The sequence below is a fragment of the Stomoxys calcitrans genome, chromosome 3 (assembly GCF_963082655.1).
Source record: "Stomoxys calcitrans chromosome 3, idStoCalc2.1, whole genome shotgun sequence".
Taxonomy (NCBI): Eukaryota; Metazoa; Arthropoda; class Insecta; order Diptera; family Muscidae; genus Stomoxys; species Stomoxys calcitrans.
The window spans coordinates 148,411,368-148,429,948 of NC_081554.1; the positions used below are offsets into that span (position 1 = coordinate 148,411,368).

At 38.2% G+C, this 18,581-nt stretch overlaps 2 protein-coding genes across 7 annotated transcripts in view; one reads left to right on the plus strand and one right to left on the minus strand.

The window, feature by feature from the left end:
• Positions 1-18,581, plus strand: part of LOC106084722 (cytokine-like nuclear factor N-PAC) — a 62,793-nt gene that overhangs the window by 5,295 nt on the left and 38,917 nt on the right. The window lies entirely within an intron of this gene.
• On the minus strand, positions 95-8,400 carry LOC106084726 (multiple epidermal growth factor-like domains protein 10). 3 transcript variants are annotated; one of them, XM_059364411.1, is made up of 3 exons: positions 8,245-8,400; positions 330-1,107; positions 95-271 (listed from the first exon to the last, which is right to left on the minus strand). In XM_059364411.1, the coding sequence occupies exons 1-3, from the start codon at positions 8,245-8,247 to the stop codon at positions 171-173; spliced, it is 882 nt and encodes a 293-aa protein (XP_059220394.1). In that variant the 5' UTR covers positions 8,248-8,400; the 3' UTR covers positions 95-170. The 3 variants fall into 3 exon arrangements, with proteins under 3 accessions (XP_059220394.1, XP_013104082.2, XP_013104081.2); XM_013248628.2 differs by having other exon boundaries at positions 95-255; positions 8,240-8,400; XM_013248627.2 differs by having other exon boundaries at positions 96-271; positions 8,240-8,400.

The following is an 18,581-nucleotide window of genomic DNA, read 5'->3' on the forward strand; positions in this document are numbered from 1 at the left end:
TTGAACGAACCATTTCAACCAAAATCAATCCTTATAACAATAAATTATTAAATTAAATTATTCTGTTTGTGTTATATGAAATAATGCTCCATATATTTTTATAATTTTTATGTACATTACTTTATAATTAAAAAAATTTATAAGTTTGTGATATGGATAGAAGAGCAATACTATGATAAATCAGCAAAAACAACATCCTTCCTTAGCATTACCTTTGGCATTGTAAATGTTACAACTGGTCTGAATTTTGCATAGCTGTAATTTTGTACAACTACAAAATGTTATTTAATTGTAAGTACGTAGAGGAGTTTGAGTAGCTTCGTTCTCACCATTGTTCGCTGATTGTTTCTTCCTCTTCAATGCTACCACATAAACTATAAGCAGAACTATGACAACCAAGGCTAAAGGCAGGCCCAATATTACCGACATTATTTTTCCAATAAACACCGCCATAGTTTCGCAAACTATTCTGCCCCGCATATTAAAGGATTTGGTAAAACCTTTTCTGCATCTACATTCGCCTGTGTCCAAACATACACCATTCTGGCAAGGCTTTCCCCTGCAAAGTTCTTCCGCCTCGCAAACGTGCGGTTTGTCTGTGCTGTGATATCCAGTCCAACATCGACATTGGTTGGGGCCATTGCAATCCGAATTAATACATAGTGGCTGACATTGGGGTTCACATTGATTGTCCTTAGTTCGATTGTAACCTAAAGAACAGATACATCGGTTTCGATCATCTAAACAATATCCTCCACTGGAACAAATGCAATCTTTCAACACGCATTCGTTTATATCGAAATTAGGTTGACGAGTTTCTGTATCACACTGTAGATCGCATTCACCAGTCTCGGAATTTTTTTCGTAGCCAGGATAACAAACGCAATCATCGGGTCGCTCGCATGTAGAATATTGTGGGCAAGCTGGCTCACATACAGGAACACAAAAATGGGCAGACTCCCAGGGTTTCTTATAACCTTTTGAGCATATGCATTTACCGGGATTGAGACAATCATTATTGGTACACATACATTTAGGTTTGCACTCTAGGTTATACGTAATATAGCCTTCACAGCATGTTCGGACAGTCTGGTTGTATTTGATGCTCTACAAAGAAGAAAAACTTTATATTTGTATGTAATTTGGATTAAAATATCGATTTAATTGTTGGAAAAACGTTAATCGAAAGAAGAAAAAGACATCAGTTTCGATTGGGCCGAACTTTGGATACACAACATCTCGTATATATTGGGTTGCCCAAAAAGTAATTGCGGATTTTTCATATAGACGGCGTTGACAATTTTTTTCACAGCGTGTGACTCTGTAATTGCATTCTTTCTTCTGTCAGTTATCAGCTGTTGCTTTTAGCTTGCTTTAGAAAAAAAATGTAATAAAAAAATATTTGATTAAAGTTCATTCTAAGTTTTATTAAAAATGCATTTACTTTCTTTTAAAAAATCGGCAATTATTTTTTGGGCAACTCAATATATATATACAATATATATATACATATATATGTCCTTTATTTATAATTGGAGAATATTAAATATATCACAACAATAGTAAAAACTTCAGTGTGAACTTATGGCGGCATCAACAAGCTCTCTCCGTCCAGCTCTATAGTCTATCACGATATATGGGTTAATTCAAACTCCCTTTTCGTCCAGCGGATGTCTTTGCGGGTTCCTGTGTAGGACATTTCTCGCTATATCATCTCGTGGTCGGCGTAGGATATGACCCAATTAAGTCCGGATTTCAAAACCGACAGGGGAAGTGTTCTTATTTGCTATTTTTCATTTGAAATACAGTTTGGTCATAAAAATCGAAGTATTTGTCGTTGGCAGCGAATTATAAAAACTTGGACTTTGCGGGTAATCGCTTGTGTCAAGCTCCAAGTTGTACAGCCATATAAAAATAGATTTGGTACTACTAGTGAAGATTCAGTGTTTGTATTATGTGAGATGACACAACATCTCCAAACTTAATTGAGATTAAAGAAGGCGCTTCTAGCCTTGTTGATGCGTTAGCGGATGTCTACTTTCGATACTCCGTCCTTGTAATTTTGCTGCCTAGATAGGGATAGTTATCAACATCTTCAATGACAGGACCGTTTATAGTGAGCGGTGTCAGATTTGTTGTTCTTATCCGCATCAATTTGGTGTTAGATGTTTATTTACATGCCTATTTTAACACGTTTTCATTCAAGCGTTCCAATTTTGCCTTTATGTGCTCAAAGCAATGCGCAAAGAGGCATATATCATCCACGTCGTTATGGGCCTTAAACCTTAAATTGGGAGTGCGGTATATATGGCAGCTGTATCCAAATCTGGACTCATCTGTGCCGTATTGTACCGGGATGTCGAAGGGCCTAACGCCATCCCAATAAATGCGCTTATTATGGGCCCAAGACCTTAAATCAAGAGATCGGTCTATATGGCAGCTATATCTAAAACTGGACCGTATTGATGTCGCGAAGCCTAGCACAACTTACTGTACCAAATTTCAACGAAATCGAATAATAAATGTGGCTTTAATTGGCCTAAGACGTTAAATCGGCAGATCTGCCTGGAACGATTTGAGCCAAAATGCAGAAAGTTGTCGAAGAGCCTAACACAACTCACTGGCCTAACACAACTTACTGTCTTAATTTCAGCGAAATCTGAAAATAAATGTGGCTTTATAGGGCCTATGGCGTCTATATCAAATAATAGCCCGATATCTTCGAACTTAAACTGCCTATGAACAAAAAAAAATATGTCCAAAGTTTCAGCTCAATATCTCTATTTTGTAGCGCGATTTCAACAGTCAGACGGACGGACATTGCTAGATCGGCTTAGATTTTTATGATGGTCAATTATATAAATACTTTATAGGGTTGCAAATGGATATATCCATGTGTTGCAAACAGACGCAACATAATTTGACGTACCACGTTTCCTCAATAGAACGATTTCGATATCTGCTGACAAGATCAAGTACTTAGGAGTGATCTTGGACAGCAAACTGCATTGGAAATGTCACATTCAGGAGGGTACCGAGAAGGTTCTTAGATGTTGGGCAATATGTAGACGTGTCCTCGGCTCGAAATGGGGCATGAATCCGTGGATAGTCCACTGACTCTATAATATCAATACTTACTTACGCCACAGTAGTTTGGTGGACTGCATTGGAGAAAAAGTGCAACGTAAGGATAACACAACAGGTTCAGAGAACATGTTATCTTGTCATAGGCCGAGCGTTGAGGACCATGCACACTAGGACGCTGGAGACTATTCTAGATATCCGACCCATAGACATACAAAATTTACTGCCAAGTCCAGCAACTTGTGTAAGAAACCTAAATGAATGATTGGGAGTAACTCAATTGGCCACCACTATTTTTAAAAAATATTCATTCGCATAGTGTTAAAAGCTGTGAGTGGGTTGTGGGTTGAGTTATGGCGATGCTTATAAGGCACCAAAAGCCAGGTTATTAACTACTGCATGTAGACCCAGTCTACATCAGATGAACAGCTTCTCCTATACCCCTCCCTCAGGGGCGTGTAGATAAAACGATGTTGGACCAAGCAGCAGTGGGAGACAGCTCCAAGACCCAGTGTGAGTGGTATAATAGTGTTTGATTAAAAACGAAGCAGGCTCGCTGCTAAAAGAGAATGTTGAAAATCTTAATTTATTATCACAGTGTCTTAGGTGGTAAAATCCATATAATCCTAGCCAGTAAACTGGCATAAAGTATAATTAGTTGTCAACGATCGCATACTATAACGTATGCACTATGTTATATCACAGTTCCAATCACAGCTTAATCGAGTATCCCTATATTCTCAAACAAGGGATAGTAACTTTTACAAATTAATCTCCGCTTCCACAATAAAGGCAACGAGTGCTTTATAAGTATTAACCTCCTTGGTACTTAGTATGGCTTCAATATCCTTGTGGCGTTTTAAAAAAAGTATAGTTCCCACGGAGCACATCATATTTGTTGCATTCAAAAATGGCATGGTGGCTTGTACCGGGCTTCCAGCACGTGTCGCAAATCGGAGTGGAGATTGTACCTCAGCCGAATCAAGGTTCATCCTGAGAAACCATGGTTTCTCAGTAACATCTTTGTACAGGCGATAGAAAAATTTGCCCTTTTCTCTCGAGGTCTCAGCAAAACAATCATTCCATCTTTCCCATAATCTTCTCTTTATAATATTCATAGCCTCCTTGTGGGACAGCTCGGCCTCCATCGGCGCACCACATTCAGTTGCCTGCTTGGCTATCTCATCCACTGTCTCATTGAAATCAATTCCGGAGTGTCCCGGAACCCAGACCACATGACATGCCTGTATGTCAGACAAGTTCAGTTTCTGATGAAATAGGGATGCCACATAATCATCAATGTTCTTACTGCCCAGAGCCTTACAGGCCGCAAGGCTATCTGTGAAGAACACGCATCTTTCATGCCCATCCTCAACGGCAAACTCTAAGGCCTTGTATAGCGCCCAAGGCTCCCCAAATGTAGAGGAGGCCTTGAAATCAATCTTGAAATAAAAGTTGTACCCCAGAGTGGGGACAAAGACCCCGCATCCAGTAGCATTCTCAGATAGGGAGGCGTCTGTGGCAAAAATCGTAAAGCCACTATTTTTATATTCATAGAATTCTTTGTTATAGATTTGCTTTATAACTTCCTTAGGAGTAGCTTCTTTTCTGTCTGATAATCGGTTGAGTGTAACAGAGATCTTTTTAGAGGCAATCGGACATATAATATCCCCAACCCGGTCAAAAACATCCTTAAATTCATTATATACATGACTGTAGCTATTTCTTTTATTAGGACACTCCGAGAAAATCTCCGAAAGTGCCACAATATCAAAATTGTAGTTGTTAAGGTAAAACTCAACAAAATTCCCATTTTTGGTTAACGACTGCACATTATATTGTAGTATCTTTACCATGACTACTGGTAAGGCTAGACATATTGCTTACAGGGACATTTGTATTCACCCCAAACTTGCTTAGTCGAGTAGCGAAATGATTCATGGCATCCACTGCCATCGAATTGCCTGTCATTCTCAAAAAATCCATCATAAATATTAACATTTCTTTCGTTACCTTCTCCAGCTCCGAAGTTCTAACTGCATCAGTCATGTACACCGGCGTGGCTGGCTGAGACTCACCAAACATCCTTGGATGCATTTCAGCTCCAGGTCTATGAATATAGGGCTTCCTCTGTCTCTTCACTACGGAATTAAAGGTGTACGGTGTAAGGATTTCATTTACCTCCCTCTCTCTGCTGTCTTCACAGCCGTTGGTGGCCTTGTTCGTCCTCCTGTTCCCCACAATCTCAGGAAACTGGTCATCATCAGCTAATAAATCAAACCTATTCTGGTTCTTGTACATATCGAAAACCTCCTTCTTTGACATCTTCTTTCTTGTCATAATCTTGTTCGTTTCAACTTCTTTCAGCCAAATCGGACATACATCCCTATCTTTTGCCACATGGCCATTTCCATTACACAAAATACACCTCTTCTCTTCACAATCACCTCCACAAGTCGCCTCATTGCTACCACACTTAATACAGCGTTTTCTTGATCTGCATCCTTGTTTGGTATGCCCTAGCCTTCCACAGTTAAAACATTGCCTTACTGCCGGATAGAAGGTCCTGACAGTCAGCACAGTCCTTTCAAAGATAATCCATTGTGGATGGTCATCCCCCGCAAATCCAACCTTGACCGTCTCAGTTGGATGAAACACAGTGGGATCATTCGCATCTCTTCTAGTAAACCTTCTTACCGAAGTTATTTTTTTCCCAGCCGTCGAATTAGCCATAATCTCCTCTTCAGAATAACATAGGGGAACGTCCCTTATAACCCCAAAAGTCTCAATGAAGTTCCGAGGCACGAAAGGCCTCAACTTCCTCTTCCTCAACTCATCATTATCAATAAATTTATTCGCAGACTCCCAATCATCAAAAGTCAGCTTGTATAGGGTAACCCCTATCGCAACCACCTTCTTAATCTTTTGAAACTCATCCGATTTCAAATCTTTTATTTTAGATATAAAATACAAGCCATTCTTGATTTTTTTATTGTTAACTCCATCTGCCTCAGATGTATCAACTAGTACCAAACACTCACCTGAATGCTCTGGGGTATATCTTACATCAGCGTCATTAATCCTCCTTTTCTTAGGGTCATTCACGTCATTCTCCTCTCGCCTCCTTGTTTTCCTCACCTCATTACCATCCATCGCCACTTCATTCGAGCCACTTGCATCAATTGCATTGACATTGTCTTCATTAGCACAAACACCACCATTACCATTTGCCACACACACGCCATTAACAGTAGCTGCACCACCACCATTACCAGTAAAGGTAATATTTTCATTCTTTCTGGAATTCGTCAAATTCTTTCTCTTCATTTCTGTGTCTATACGACACAAAATTAGCGTCTCCGAGGGCCCAGCCCTCTCCTCCTTCTCATTCATTTCGGCCTCCACAGCGGCCAATCAAGCAGGCTGCCCACCACTCACACCACAAAACACCAAAAACACTTTTTCCAGTTAAAATTGATAAAAAATACAGCTTCCAGTAAATCTAGGAGCTCCACAGGAGTCCAATGATATGTGTAACACGTGTTAACAGGTTAGAACAACCACGATGCTTCACGATAAAATTTTTTCTTCACAGCCAGACAACATACACAGCCAAACGTCAAACGAGAAGTGAAGCTGTGAGTGAAAAAGCCTACATTTGGCATACAACTCAAATTTGTCAAAGAAAGTCGTAAATCATATGAAAACCCTAAAAGTATAGTATACTTTTAGGGGTTTCATATGATATTTCTGTGCACACCGTATACAACCAAGACATACGGTTTGCTTGGCCTTCCTAATATCGTAAAATTGGTTCAGCTTAGATTCATGCAAGTTGGCATGTCGAATGCAGTATTTCAACCAATTCCTCTTTTTGTTCCTTCTTAAATAGAAAAAAAAATTGTAAATTATTACGAAATTACGCTCAATTGTGTTGGAAAAGTTTGTGAAATATAAAAATAAATATTTTCGTTATCTTTTGGCACCATTTATAGCAAGTTTAAAGGAATTTTTTTTTTCATGAAAAAATTGCACATTTTTAACATCATACCGCAAATATGATGTTTTATCCCCGCCACGGGATAACTATTAGCATCACACAGGCTGGAACTTTGAGCTCTAATCTGTGTGGTGTTCTTCGTTATCACGAGAAGCTTAACTGGAAACTACCGGGCGCGTCCACAGGTTGCGGATAGTGGAGTGCTGCATACGGAGTAGCTGCAACTGCAGTCGCGTACAATCAGCGGTATCGAATGTAGAGTCTCAGTGAGAGACCGGGTGGCACCGGCTCTTGCTTAAATACTGAGTGTCTATGATGCTTGATACGACAAGGCGAGATATTGCCTTTTAATAGCCAATGGCCATCATGTTCCCGCGGCAATCGGTCATATAGACCGAAACGAGCTTGCTCTCCTTTAAGAGCTTGACGAGGATCGCCACCTCCACGTTCAAATGTGGCTACGTCGACAACAACAACAAAAAAACAACATTTTCACACACGTATGAACCTTATATGTGCGACTTACTAAAAAAGAAGACCTAGCAGTTTGACCATCTTGTACAATTCCTAAAATCTTTGTTACACACAATTAAACATGTGCACAATTTTAACAAATAAAAAAAAATATACTTTGTCCAAAAACACAAAGTTTTTTTGGAAACTCATGCACTTTCTATATTTTTGGGGTAATCCTGTATTTTTATGAAATGCAATTTGAAGATTTTATATCAAAACTTTTTTGTGTTATTAATCCCAAGAGGTTGATCTATTCGTGGAAGAACTGCTCCAAATTGGACCTTTTTCGACCTTTACACAATTTTCGGTAATTTTTTGGGGTAATTTTTATTTTGTAAAATAGTACACCAATCGACATTTCTTGATTCAAATGCATTAAGTGGTCGCCAAATCAATTTTTTTTAAGTGAACTACGAATGAACCTTATATACTTTTATTGGGTACATGTTTTATACACTTTAACTGTCTAGACCACTAATTTTATTTCTGTCGTTCATTCGTAGTTCACTTGAAAAACAGAAATAAAATTAGTAGTCTAGGCAGTTAAAGTGTATATAACATGTACTCAATAAAAGTATATAAGACCAGACATTTTTTTATAACACTAGACTTTTGAAGGCTTCAGCTTGCAAAACTCACCTCACCATTTATACCAATTTTTGTTTTTTCTACAATAGCTTCACAAAAATTGTCTTTTTCCGTTGCACTCGTCTTAAAAATGACTACCGAAATTATGATGACTTTTATGAAGACACTACTGGAAATGAACATGGCTCTGGTCCAAACCAAGATGTGTTTCCCCATTAAATTATTAACGATACTAATTAAAATGAAATATTCTTTCATTTTATGTCAGTCATATTGCCTTTTATTACTATTTTAGTAAACAACTTGTGGTTTTCATATTTTATTCAAGAGTATGACGATGAAATGCAAATGTAGATGGGATAGTCACAATCTTTTCTTGTGAGAAATATATGAATGAGCGTAAGACTCCATAATAATATCAGCTTATAATTCCAGCCTAGTATAGTTGTCGTCGTCATATTCTCTTGTGAGTTAAATATATCAAACGTAAACGCGGTAAAACTTCTCCAAAGAGGTGTCGTTCGGACTCGGCTATAAAAAGGAGGCCCCTTATCATTGAGCTTAAACTTGAATTGGACTGCACTCATTGATATGTGAGAAGTTTGCGCCTGTTCCATATTGGAATGTTCATGGGCAAAATTTGCAAATTAGCAAAACGCGGTAATCTCTGTCGTTACCCACGTCTCTCGTAGACTTAAGATCCATTGTGTTAGGCCAACGCAAAGGATTTGGCACCTCCGTCGATATTTCCACTTTAGTAGAATGGAAAAAGTTCGGCCCGGTTCAACTTAGGGGTGTATATGTGAAAATTTGCATATTTTATATCATATATAACAAATTTGTCGATACTATCGATAGTTTGTCAACTCTAATTATTAGAGACAGTGTTTGTTCATCCAAGGGCATGGAAATTGCTTGAAGAGCGTGTTAATAACCTGTTTGACCGAAGTCCATTAAAATTAATCCTTTTGAGAAAAAAAAATATCACACAGACATTACAGTTTGTAAAATCGCGCATTAATTGGCCATTCGAAAAAGTAGAGAAATAGACTGAGATTGGTTGAATCCAAAATTGTGTAGAACTCTTAAATTCATAGAAATTAATGATATAGTCCTCCAAAAACAACTAAAACGGAAAAACGTGGTGGATCCAATGTAATGGTTTGGGGGTGTCTCTCATATAATATATCTCTGTATATATTGGTTCCGCAACATCATGGATGCATACCAATCATTGAAATACTCCAAAATATTATGCTCCCATATGAGGAAATTCAAATGACTTTATCATGCAAATTTCAAAAATATAATAACCCGAAGTGCACCGATTTTTAGCAATAAGGTGGTTTTAAGTTAATAATAGCGACCTTATGCAATGACCTACATAGGCTTCGGATCTTAGTGTAATAAAAAATTTGTAGTGCAATACCGAAAATGAGATGGCCAAATCAAAACTCAATAATAATAGTAAGTTTTGAAATCTTGTTTTTGTTGTTGTAACCACATTTTCATGTAGAGGTGGCGATCCTCATCAAGCTCCTGTAGGTGAGCAAGTTCGTTTCGGTCCAAAGAACTGATCGCCGCGGGATCAGGGTGGCCATTGGTTATTAAAAGGTGCAAATAACTCGCCTTGCCACATCGAGCATCGTAGGCACTCAGTATTTTTGCAAGAGCCGGAGCCACCCGACCTCTCACTGAGACTCTCCGCTCGATACCGCTGATTGTCCGCTACTGCAGTTACATCCACTCCGGATAGAGCATTTCACTATCGGCAACCTGTGGACGCGCCCGGTATCTTGCGGCCAAGCTTCTCGTGACAGCAATAAACATCACACATATCGGACCTTAATGTTCCAGCTTGTGTGGTGCTCATAGCTATCCCGGCACTGGATAGCAAGAGGCCTTATTCAAGGGTCTTGGCAAAAAATCCGAAGGAAAGATACAATAATATAGAAGATTTAATAGAAAGTCTTTGTGAAAAAGTTTTACGCAGCATAGTTTTTCCAATAAAAAAAAAAAAGAATTCTAAGAACTAATGAATTTGGAGACATTCGAACCAAGAAAGATAGGTAAAATAAGTTATCTAAATTTTATGTTATATTTTAGTTATCACTGCTTCTATTTTGACCACCCTTTTTTAGATTGGAACATTTTCAGGCTTTTATAATACAAAAATCAATATTAAAATCTAATGTAATATTGAATGTAAAAAAATTGTTTTTTAAAAAAAATTAGTAACAAGTCTAACGCACAATTATCCGTTCAAACACCAAGAAAAAGCAGCAAATGTGAGATATCATCAGTGATGAAATTGAATTCAATTGAGTTGCCTATAAGAAGTGTTGGATTAGCTTTGACTTAAAAGTTTGTTGACATACTGAGATGTTTTTAAGACTAGTAGGAAGAGTATTCCAAAGCCTAGACAAGCGTATTACAAATGATCTTTCAAATACAACATGATTGAAACTTTCAATACGAATTTGAGAGTTCCGGGTTGAATGCAAGAATTGAAAGTAAGGAAGAAGGTAACTGGGTTCACGGTACTTAAGGATATTGAAGAAAAAGCAGAGGCATCTAATATTGAGAAAGTGCTCAAAAGAACATCCAAGTAATTGTTTCGCACAGTTTTCGTAGTCTCGTCTACAACGACGACCGTAAACAAACCGTAGTATGCTATGGAAACACTTCTGAAGCCTAAGCAGATTAGTCCTATTGGATCCGGACTATACCTCAGCACCATACAATATCATCAGCAACGAATGAGCCAGCATATATTTTATTTGTGTGGGTAAAATAACATTCAAATTGTAGAGCTCTTTAAGTATAAAGTTTAGTTTGGAGCAGATATGTGCAATGTGCAAGGAGAATACAACATCCGAATCAATTACAAAGCCCAATGAGGTCATAGTATCAGTCGATGTGACAACATTGTTTTGAACAATAATATTTTGTTGTTGTTGTTGTAGTAGCAGTGTGTGGTACTCTGAGGCGGCAGCCCTTGCCGATGTGAAAGAATTCACGGGTCAATCCGGTATGTACAACCGGCTGCCATGGGATTGAATAATATTTTGTGGAGAGTATTGATGACGTGAGGAGAGTATTGATGACGTGAGCAATTGAATACCACGCATTTTGTTTTACCAATGTTAATTGTTAAGTTATTTGACCGAGCCCATTGACAAACTCGTCCAATATCTTCGTCAAAGTTCAAGATGCAACTTTCTAGAGTACCAGAGTCAGTTGTACTTAACAACTGAAAATCATCGGCATATATTGCTATGTCTACATGTTGTACACAAGAACGAACGTCATTGACATAGAGCATAATCAAAACAGGTCCCAAGCACAACCTTGGGGTACACCAGTAGAAATAGAATTAACATTAGAAATACGATCATGGCAGACTACATACTGCGAGCGATTTGACAAAAATGACAAGAGGTATGTGACAAATTGAAATTGTTGAACAGTTTTAAAAAAAGAATGTCAGAATCGAAAGCTTTGCTGAGTCCACATTCATCTCTGAACCGATCCGTCGATTTTATTTTTGAGCCTCTAAAGAGCACATTTATTGTCCTATTTGGCTATAATGGCTACGACCTCCAACTTCTGTGCGCAGTATGGTGTATATCGGTCTAAAATCTGATATAGCTTCCATATAATCCGATCTTCCGATTGTACTTATTGAGCCCCTAGAGGGCGCAATTCTTAACCGATTAGAAATTTTGTACAACGACTTCTTGTTTGACATTGAATATCTGTGCCAGGGTCGAAATCGGTCCTTAACCTAATATAGCTCCCATATAAATCCATCTCTCAATTTGCCTTGTACCACAATATAAAAACTTCAAGTCTGAGCACCGACATTGTTCAAAAGTCAGGTTTACACAGGTGATTCGAACGTTGCAACAACCACAAGACAACATAGAAATTAACAAAAAAAATATTCACACTCGAATCGCGAATGTTCCAATCCATGGAAGTTATACTAAATTTTCGTTTGCATTTTCGGTACCTCAACTCAACTTATTCTACTTATTTTTTTTTACAAATAAAGGTTTTTTTTTGGTTAGTAGGTACCACTGTCTTTACAAAACAAAAAAATTTTTTTTTTGATCAAATTGACACATTGCAAATTTTTAGACTATTTTATGATGAACAAAAAACACATGTTAACGCAAGGTGCTCACCGACTGAAACATGTTTTGTTTGACAGCTTACGGCTGTTCTACTGGACCGAATCAATCAATGTAGAATTGATATTAAAGGTCAGTGGAATGTTACTGTTCCACTGAGATACAATTTTTCCGGTATTAAACTATTGGGTTGCCCAAGAAGTAATTGCGGATTTTTTTATATAGTCGGCGTTGACAAATTTTTTCACAGCTTGTGACTCTGTAATTGCATTCTTTCTTCTGTCAGTTATCAGCTGTTACTTTTAGCTTGCTTTAGAAAAAAAGTTTTAAAAAAGTATATTTGATTAAAATTCTTTCTAAGCTTTATTAAAAATGCATTTACTTTCTTTTAAAAAATCCGCAATTACTTTTTGGGCAACCCAATAGTTGAAAATAGAGTTTTCGCCCAGTGTTCATCAGGCAGAACTTCCCCCAGCAAGCCATTGCAAACTTCTACCGTAGTCAGCTTTAGGGCATGCCACATTTACGTTGCCAACTTTGAAAACGTCTATCTACCAATGAGTTCTCTCAGGGAGTGAGTGATTTTCTATAAACAATTCCAAGTCTTAGCTGCCTTTTCGCGATAAATTCTATTAAACTTTATCGCTATTAATTGTGCATCTGGCCTCCACAAGCTATTATCAGATCTTTTTATGTCACCATATTTATTGGCTTGCTCTGCATGAATAAGAGATTAAAAATAAAATGAACTTACGTTTCGCTAAAACACCGTACTACTAACACAGCGAACGATGGCTTGCTTTTTAATCTTAAAAGTCAAATATCATAAAAACTACGCTGCTGTAATTTGTTGCTTTCTATAGCATAACTGACGAAAATAAAATCAATTTACCGTATTTTTGTTTGTTATGGTATCAGTTATGGTTATGACTTCATCCTTAACGTGCTTTGTTTGCATTAAGTATCAAGGGCGATATGGTAGTTAGTTCAGTGCAGAAGAACCCAGATTAGAGATTCTCCAGGTGCTATGGGCGGCGAATGCTCTCCAAGATCGGCATATATTGAACAGCTGTTCATCGCTTCCGCTACCAATACTCGTTAAAGCTATTCAGACCCCCCCCCCAATGCATTGCATGATTTAGAGCAGCGCTGGAAACCAATGGGCTTGGAAATAGTGATGCACACTATTTTTTTGTGTGTTGTTGTTGTAGCAGTATGATGAACACTGAGGCGGCTGCCCTTGCCGTTGAAAGACTCCATCGGGTCAACCCGGTAAATAAAATTTGCTGCCATGGGATTGATGTTTATGTGTCCATCACTCATCTAGAAGATTTCTTTCGTAGTGCTAAATCTTTCGCTCTAAATCATGAAGATCTAACCAGCTTTACTTTAGTATCAAATTTAACACATTTTTCAACGATCATACTAGTGTGCCACCAAATACGTGCTTGTCATTGCTTGTCTACGAAAATGCGTCGTTCAGGGGCATGCCGCTGGAACTCGGCTATAAAAGGAGATAAAACATTAATCGGACAGAAGTCTGTCCGTTATTTTATGTTCATAGGATATTCAAAGAAATCCTTTCATTTGCAACATTTCATACCCATCATCTCACTGCATCATTCCGTTTTCCGGTCTAGTGCCATCAGTCAGTCTATATCTTGAAATACGAGTAAGTCCGCACAAATGGAATTAAACTAACCAAAATCTCCCATGAACATTTCATTAAAAAACGGGATACTTCTTTCATATCAATGAGCGCAGTCCAATTAAAGTTTAAGATCAATGATAAGGACCTCCTCTTTTATGCCGAGTCCGAACGGTGTACCGCACAGCGACACCTCTTGGTAGAGAAGTTTTAATATAACAGAATACCTTACAAATGTGTCCAGCATTAGCAAGGGAATAATCACCGCTGAAAAATTTTCTAATGTTCACGCCGGGATTTGAACGCAGGCGTAAGGCGTCATAGGCGGATATGCTAACCTCTGCGCCACGGTGGCCTCCATGCAATTATAGCTGTCATATAAATCTATTTGTCTTATAAATCTATCTTTAGGTTTGTCTTCTAAAGCACCTAGAGGGTATAACTCTTATCCAATTTGTAAAAAATTTCGAGTTATTCATCTTTCTAGTATATCCGATTAACTTATCAACCATAGTTTTTGTTTATACAAAGATATCTTGCGTAAAACCGGGGAAAGCCATCTAATGTCAAAATTTGGCCCTGCTTAACCCTACGCTTATAAACTTTTTATATAAAGAACTGAATTGTTGTGTTACTCTTTCCCTTACTATTTCTGTTTCTTGGAGACCATATTCAATTTGGATGAAATTTTCCTTATCATGTTCGGTTGTCTTTCAATATCCATGGTCCAATTTTGTCTATAGACCATCAAGTGCAGTATTGAGAATGAGAGAAATCGGCATTGCCGAACATTATATATACTACTGGGCTTAAGTCAGATTGAGCTCAACTAAACTTTTCCATTTGCCAATTATGTCACTTTTCAAAAAATTTCACTTTTTGCGCCACTTTTCAAAAAATTCTAACGGTAACGCTGGATCTTACCTGACGTCTTTGTTCGGTTGTTTCTGTCCCAAAATGATTTTGACGATTTCGTGGTAGATATCTTCGTGATCGACAAGGAGGTAGCCGTCGTTCCCCAGCTAGCGGCTATTCGCAATATGTCCGGGCGGTATCTTGCAAATGCAAATTTTGCCCATGAACATTCTACTAAGAAACAGGAGCAAACTTCTCACATATTAATTAATGCTGTCCGATTCAAGTTTAAGCTCAATAATAAGGGGCCTCCTTTTTATAGCCGAGTCTGAACGGCGTGCGGCAGTGCAACGCCTCTTTGGAGAGACGTTTTACATGACATAGTACCTCACAAATGTTGCCAGCATTAGGAGGGGAAAACCACCGCTGAAAATTTTTTTCTGTTAGTCTCACCAAGATTCGAACCCAGGCGTCCAGCGTCATAGGCGGATATGCTAACCTCTGCGCTACGGTGGCCTCCCACCGTAGGGCGGTATCTTACTTTAATGCTGGATGCCTATGATGCTCGATGCTTATGATGCTCGATATGATTTTGCAATGATATGATATAAGGCTTGTTATTGGTGCCTTTAAATAACGAATGGTCCTTTGGACCGATTCGAGCTTACTCAACTATAGGAGCTTGACGAGGCTGCCTTCTCATAAAAAAGTGTGGCTACATCAACAATCCCCACATGTAATGCATACATGTGGCTCCAACAACAAGGTAGACATTTAACCTATCGCAGATATCTCGAAAGTGGTTGCCAGCCGCTTCACTCGTAAACCCTTGGTCCATTGTGTTCCTTTTAGAGAACGATGGAAAAAGAGATAGTAAAACGAAAGTAGAGATAGAATACTTCGATATATGGGCAAAGAACTTGCGCAAGGAGATAAAACGGAGAGAGATACGAAAGGCCGGCTTACTCGGCATAGAAACTGAGTACCCTCATCGACTTAGTTCCGCCTTGGCAGCCACTCATCCCTTAAAGATGTCCAGAATGACAAGAGATCGAATGTCTGTAGAAATCTTAGAAATATTAAGAGGTGAACACCCATAAGCCTTCGCTCCTCAATGCGCGGCATTGGCTCATCAGATTCTAGACTATCGCACTGCGGGCGAAATGACCAATCTAGCGTCTCAAAACTCATTTTTAACTTTTTAATATAGGAAAAACGGTATCTCAGTGAATCACTAACATTCCACTAACCTTAAATACCAATTCTACATTGTTTATATTGAAGCCGTATCAGTTTTAGGACCGATTCAGACCATACTTGGCACAGATATTAGACGTCATACGAGAAGTCCTTGTGCAAAATTGCTTAGCCTAATCGGAAAGGAATTGCGCCCTCTGGGGGCTCAATAAGAGCAATCGGGAGGTTGCATTATATGGGAGCTATATCACTTTATAGACTTTTTTTGGGGTTCGATGTACCCTGTATAGGCTTACTCTTCTCATAAAGTAGAGCATAGACCCATTTTAGACGAAATCTTCTGTTTTTGAATATCTTTTTCGTGTAATTTTCCGATTTGGTCTATCGGATTCATGTCAAATGCTTTAACGGTTGTAAAAAGTGCTTTAACGGTTGTAAACATCGAAGGGATCTGTGGCGCATAGGTTATCATGTCCGCCTATGACGCCGAACGCCTGGGCTCAAACCCCGGCGTGAACATCAGAAAAATTTTCAGCGGTGATTATCCCCTTACTAATGCTGACTAAATTTGTAAGGTATCCTGCCATGTTAAAACTTCTTTACCAAGTGGTGTCGTTATGTGGCACGCCGTTCGGACTCGACAATAAAAAGGAGGTCCCTTATAATTGAGTAAAATAAATTGATCGGACTGCACTCATTGATATGAGAGAAGTATCCCCTATTGATTAATGGAATTCATGCTCATGGGAAATTTAGTAGTAGTTTAGTAAAAACCACTTCATTATCAATTTGCTTGATTTATGCCAGCTTATATTTGGAGACTTGGTTCCAAATAATTACACTGAATAAGTCAGATTAGGTTTAGATAAATATGTTTATCCATTTTTTGCACGATAAAAAATAGTTTACCAAAATTCCAAACCATATTGGGGTAATGTCATGGTTAAGCTATTAAATAATATTTTTTCTTTCAAAGCCTTATTGGTTTTTATCGCAATTTATTGACAATCCGATTCAAAAATGTTGTAAATTGGCCCGTCGCTAAACCCAACATTTTCTAAAAAAAGATATCGATAATCCTAAGTGTTTCGTAGCCAACTCCAAACAACTCTGTGTTGCTTTTGAAAGCACAGGTTTTTGACGTGATACACAACCGGCCCTATAAAGAATATTTTGAACAGGATAGGCATTTAATTTTTTTTTCTACAATCGTACACATATAACTTTAATTTAACTGCCGAAAGTTGTGGAATTTGGGACAATCTGTCCAAAATGAAACGTTCTTTTCTGGACAATAACATATAAGATCCTCCTTATCTCGACCTTACCACTAAAGTATTACTGGCTGTGTTTTATTTTAGTACTGGATAGATAAGCCGTGAAGGGCAAAAATAAAACGCTAAAAAAGTTTCCAGTGCAAGTCTGTTTGCTTGCCATAAAGTGGTAACGCGATTTGCCAACCTGTCAAAACAATACGAGAAAAAACTGTAAATATTAGTAAATTTTATAACTGAAATTTATAAAACGTGTGTGGACATAACATACAAATAAAATTTATTAAGATTGGTGCACGCAATTATATAAATAATTGGTTTTAATTTGCCATTCACAATAGAAGTATTTCGCCGAGTGGTCGCACTTAATTGTGAAAAACATGTCATGTCAATCCTGACAACAGATGTTCTACAAAAGCCTGCCCTGCACAATGGTCCCGCTTAAATCTTCTAGGAACACGTCAAACTATTTAACTATAATTAATTTTTTACAATTTATAACGGTACTTTTGCCAAAACGCTCCATAAACACAGTTCTTTTTTCACCAAAATTTTGCATTTGGAAAAGGAGAAGAAAGGTTGTGTTGCTTCAGCTGTTTTATTTTGGCAAAACATTTTACTATTTTTTTTTTTTTTTTTTTTTTTGGAAAAAAACATAAAATGGAAGAATAAGTAAAGGTTGATAAAAAAGTTTACCGCAGCTTGTCACCATATTTACGTGTTGTGATAACAACTTTCCGTCTTCATGCTAAATTAGATGCTTCCAGAGTGGTCTGGTAGACTGATTAATTGTGGGGTGTTGTCCCTAGTTGCATACGGGGCACACATACTGCATGTTGGCGTTTTCCCTTGCCAAAAAGAGTTAAGGAGGCTGAATCGTATGAATGCTGTGGTGGTCTGCCTGATACGCCGTTTTATCTTAATGCCTACTTTTATGGAACTAGAACTTGAAGATCTAATCGACATTTCCGGGCGACGGCCGCTTTTCTTGGTGGTTGGGGCGGCTGCTGGACATAGTGCTGCCGGAAAGCGACTTATGGATGTATTCTTACTCCTGTGGAGTAAATGCTGCCAAATGTGGCGCCATGTATCTTTGAATAATTGCCCACTAACATTCCATTAAGGAACAGGCTGAAGACTTCTTGCACATCATTGAGTCCCTTTCGATTCTACTTTAAGCTCAATGATAAGGGACCGCCTTTAAGTATCCGACTCGGAATGGAGTGCCAATGAAATTGAAAAACTTAAGAAAATCTTTGGTGTGTACATGGCACATTTAAACC

Coding starts and splice junctions, on each gene's coding strand:
- LOC106084726 (XM_013248627.2), bottom strand. CDS start 8,371: ATGTTCATTTCCAGTAGTGTCTTCATAAAAGTCATCATAATTTCGGTA. Junction 1,108..8,239: donor AAATTGGTATAAATGGTGAG/GTGAGTTTTGCA, acceptor TCTTCTTTGTAG/AGCATCAAATACAACCAGAC. Junction 272..329: donor GAAACAATCAGCGAACAATG/GTGAGAACGAAG, acceptor AACATTTTGTAG/TTGTACAAAATTACAGCTAT.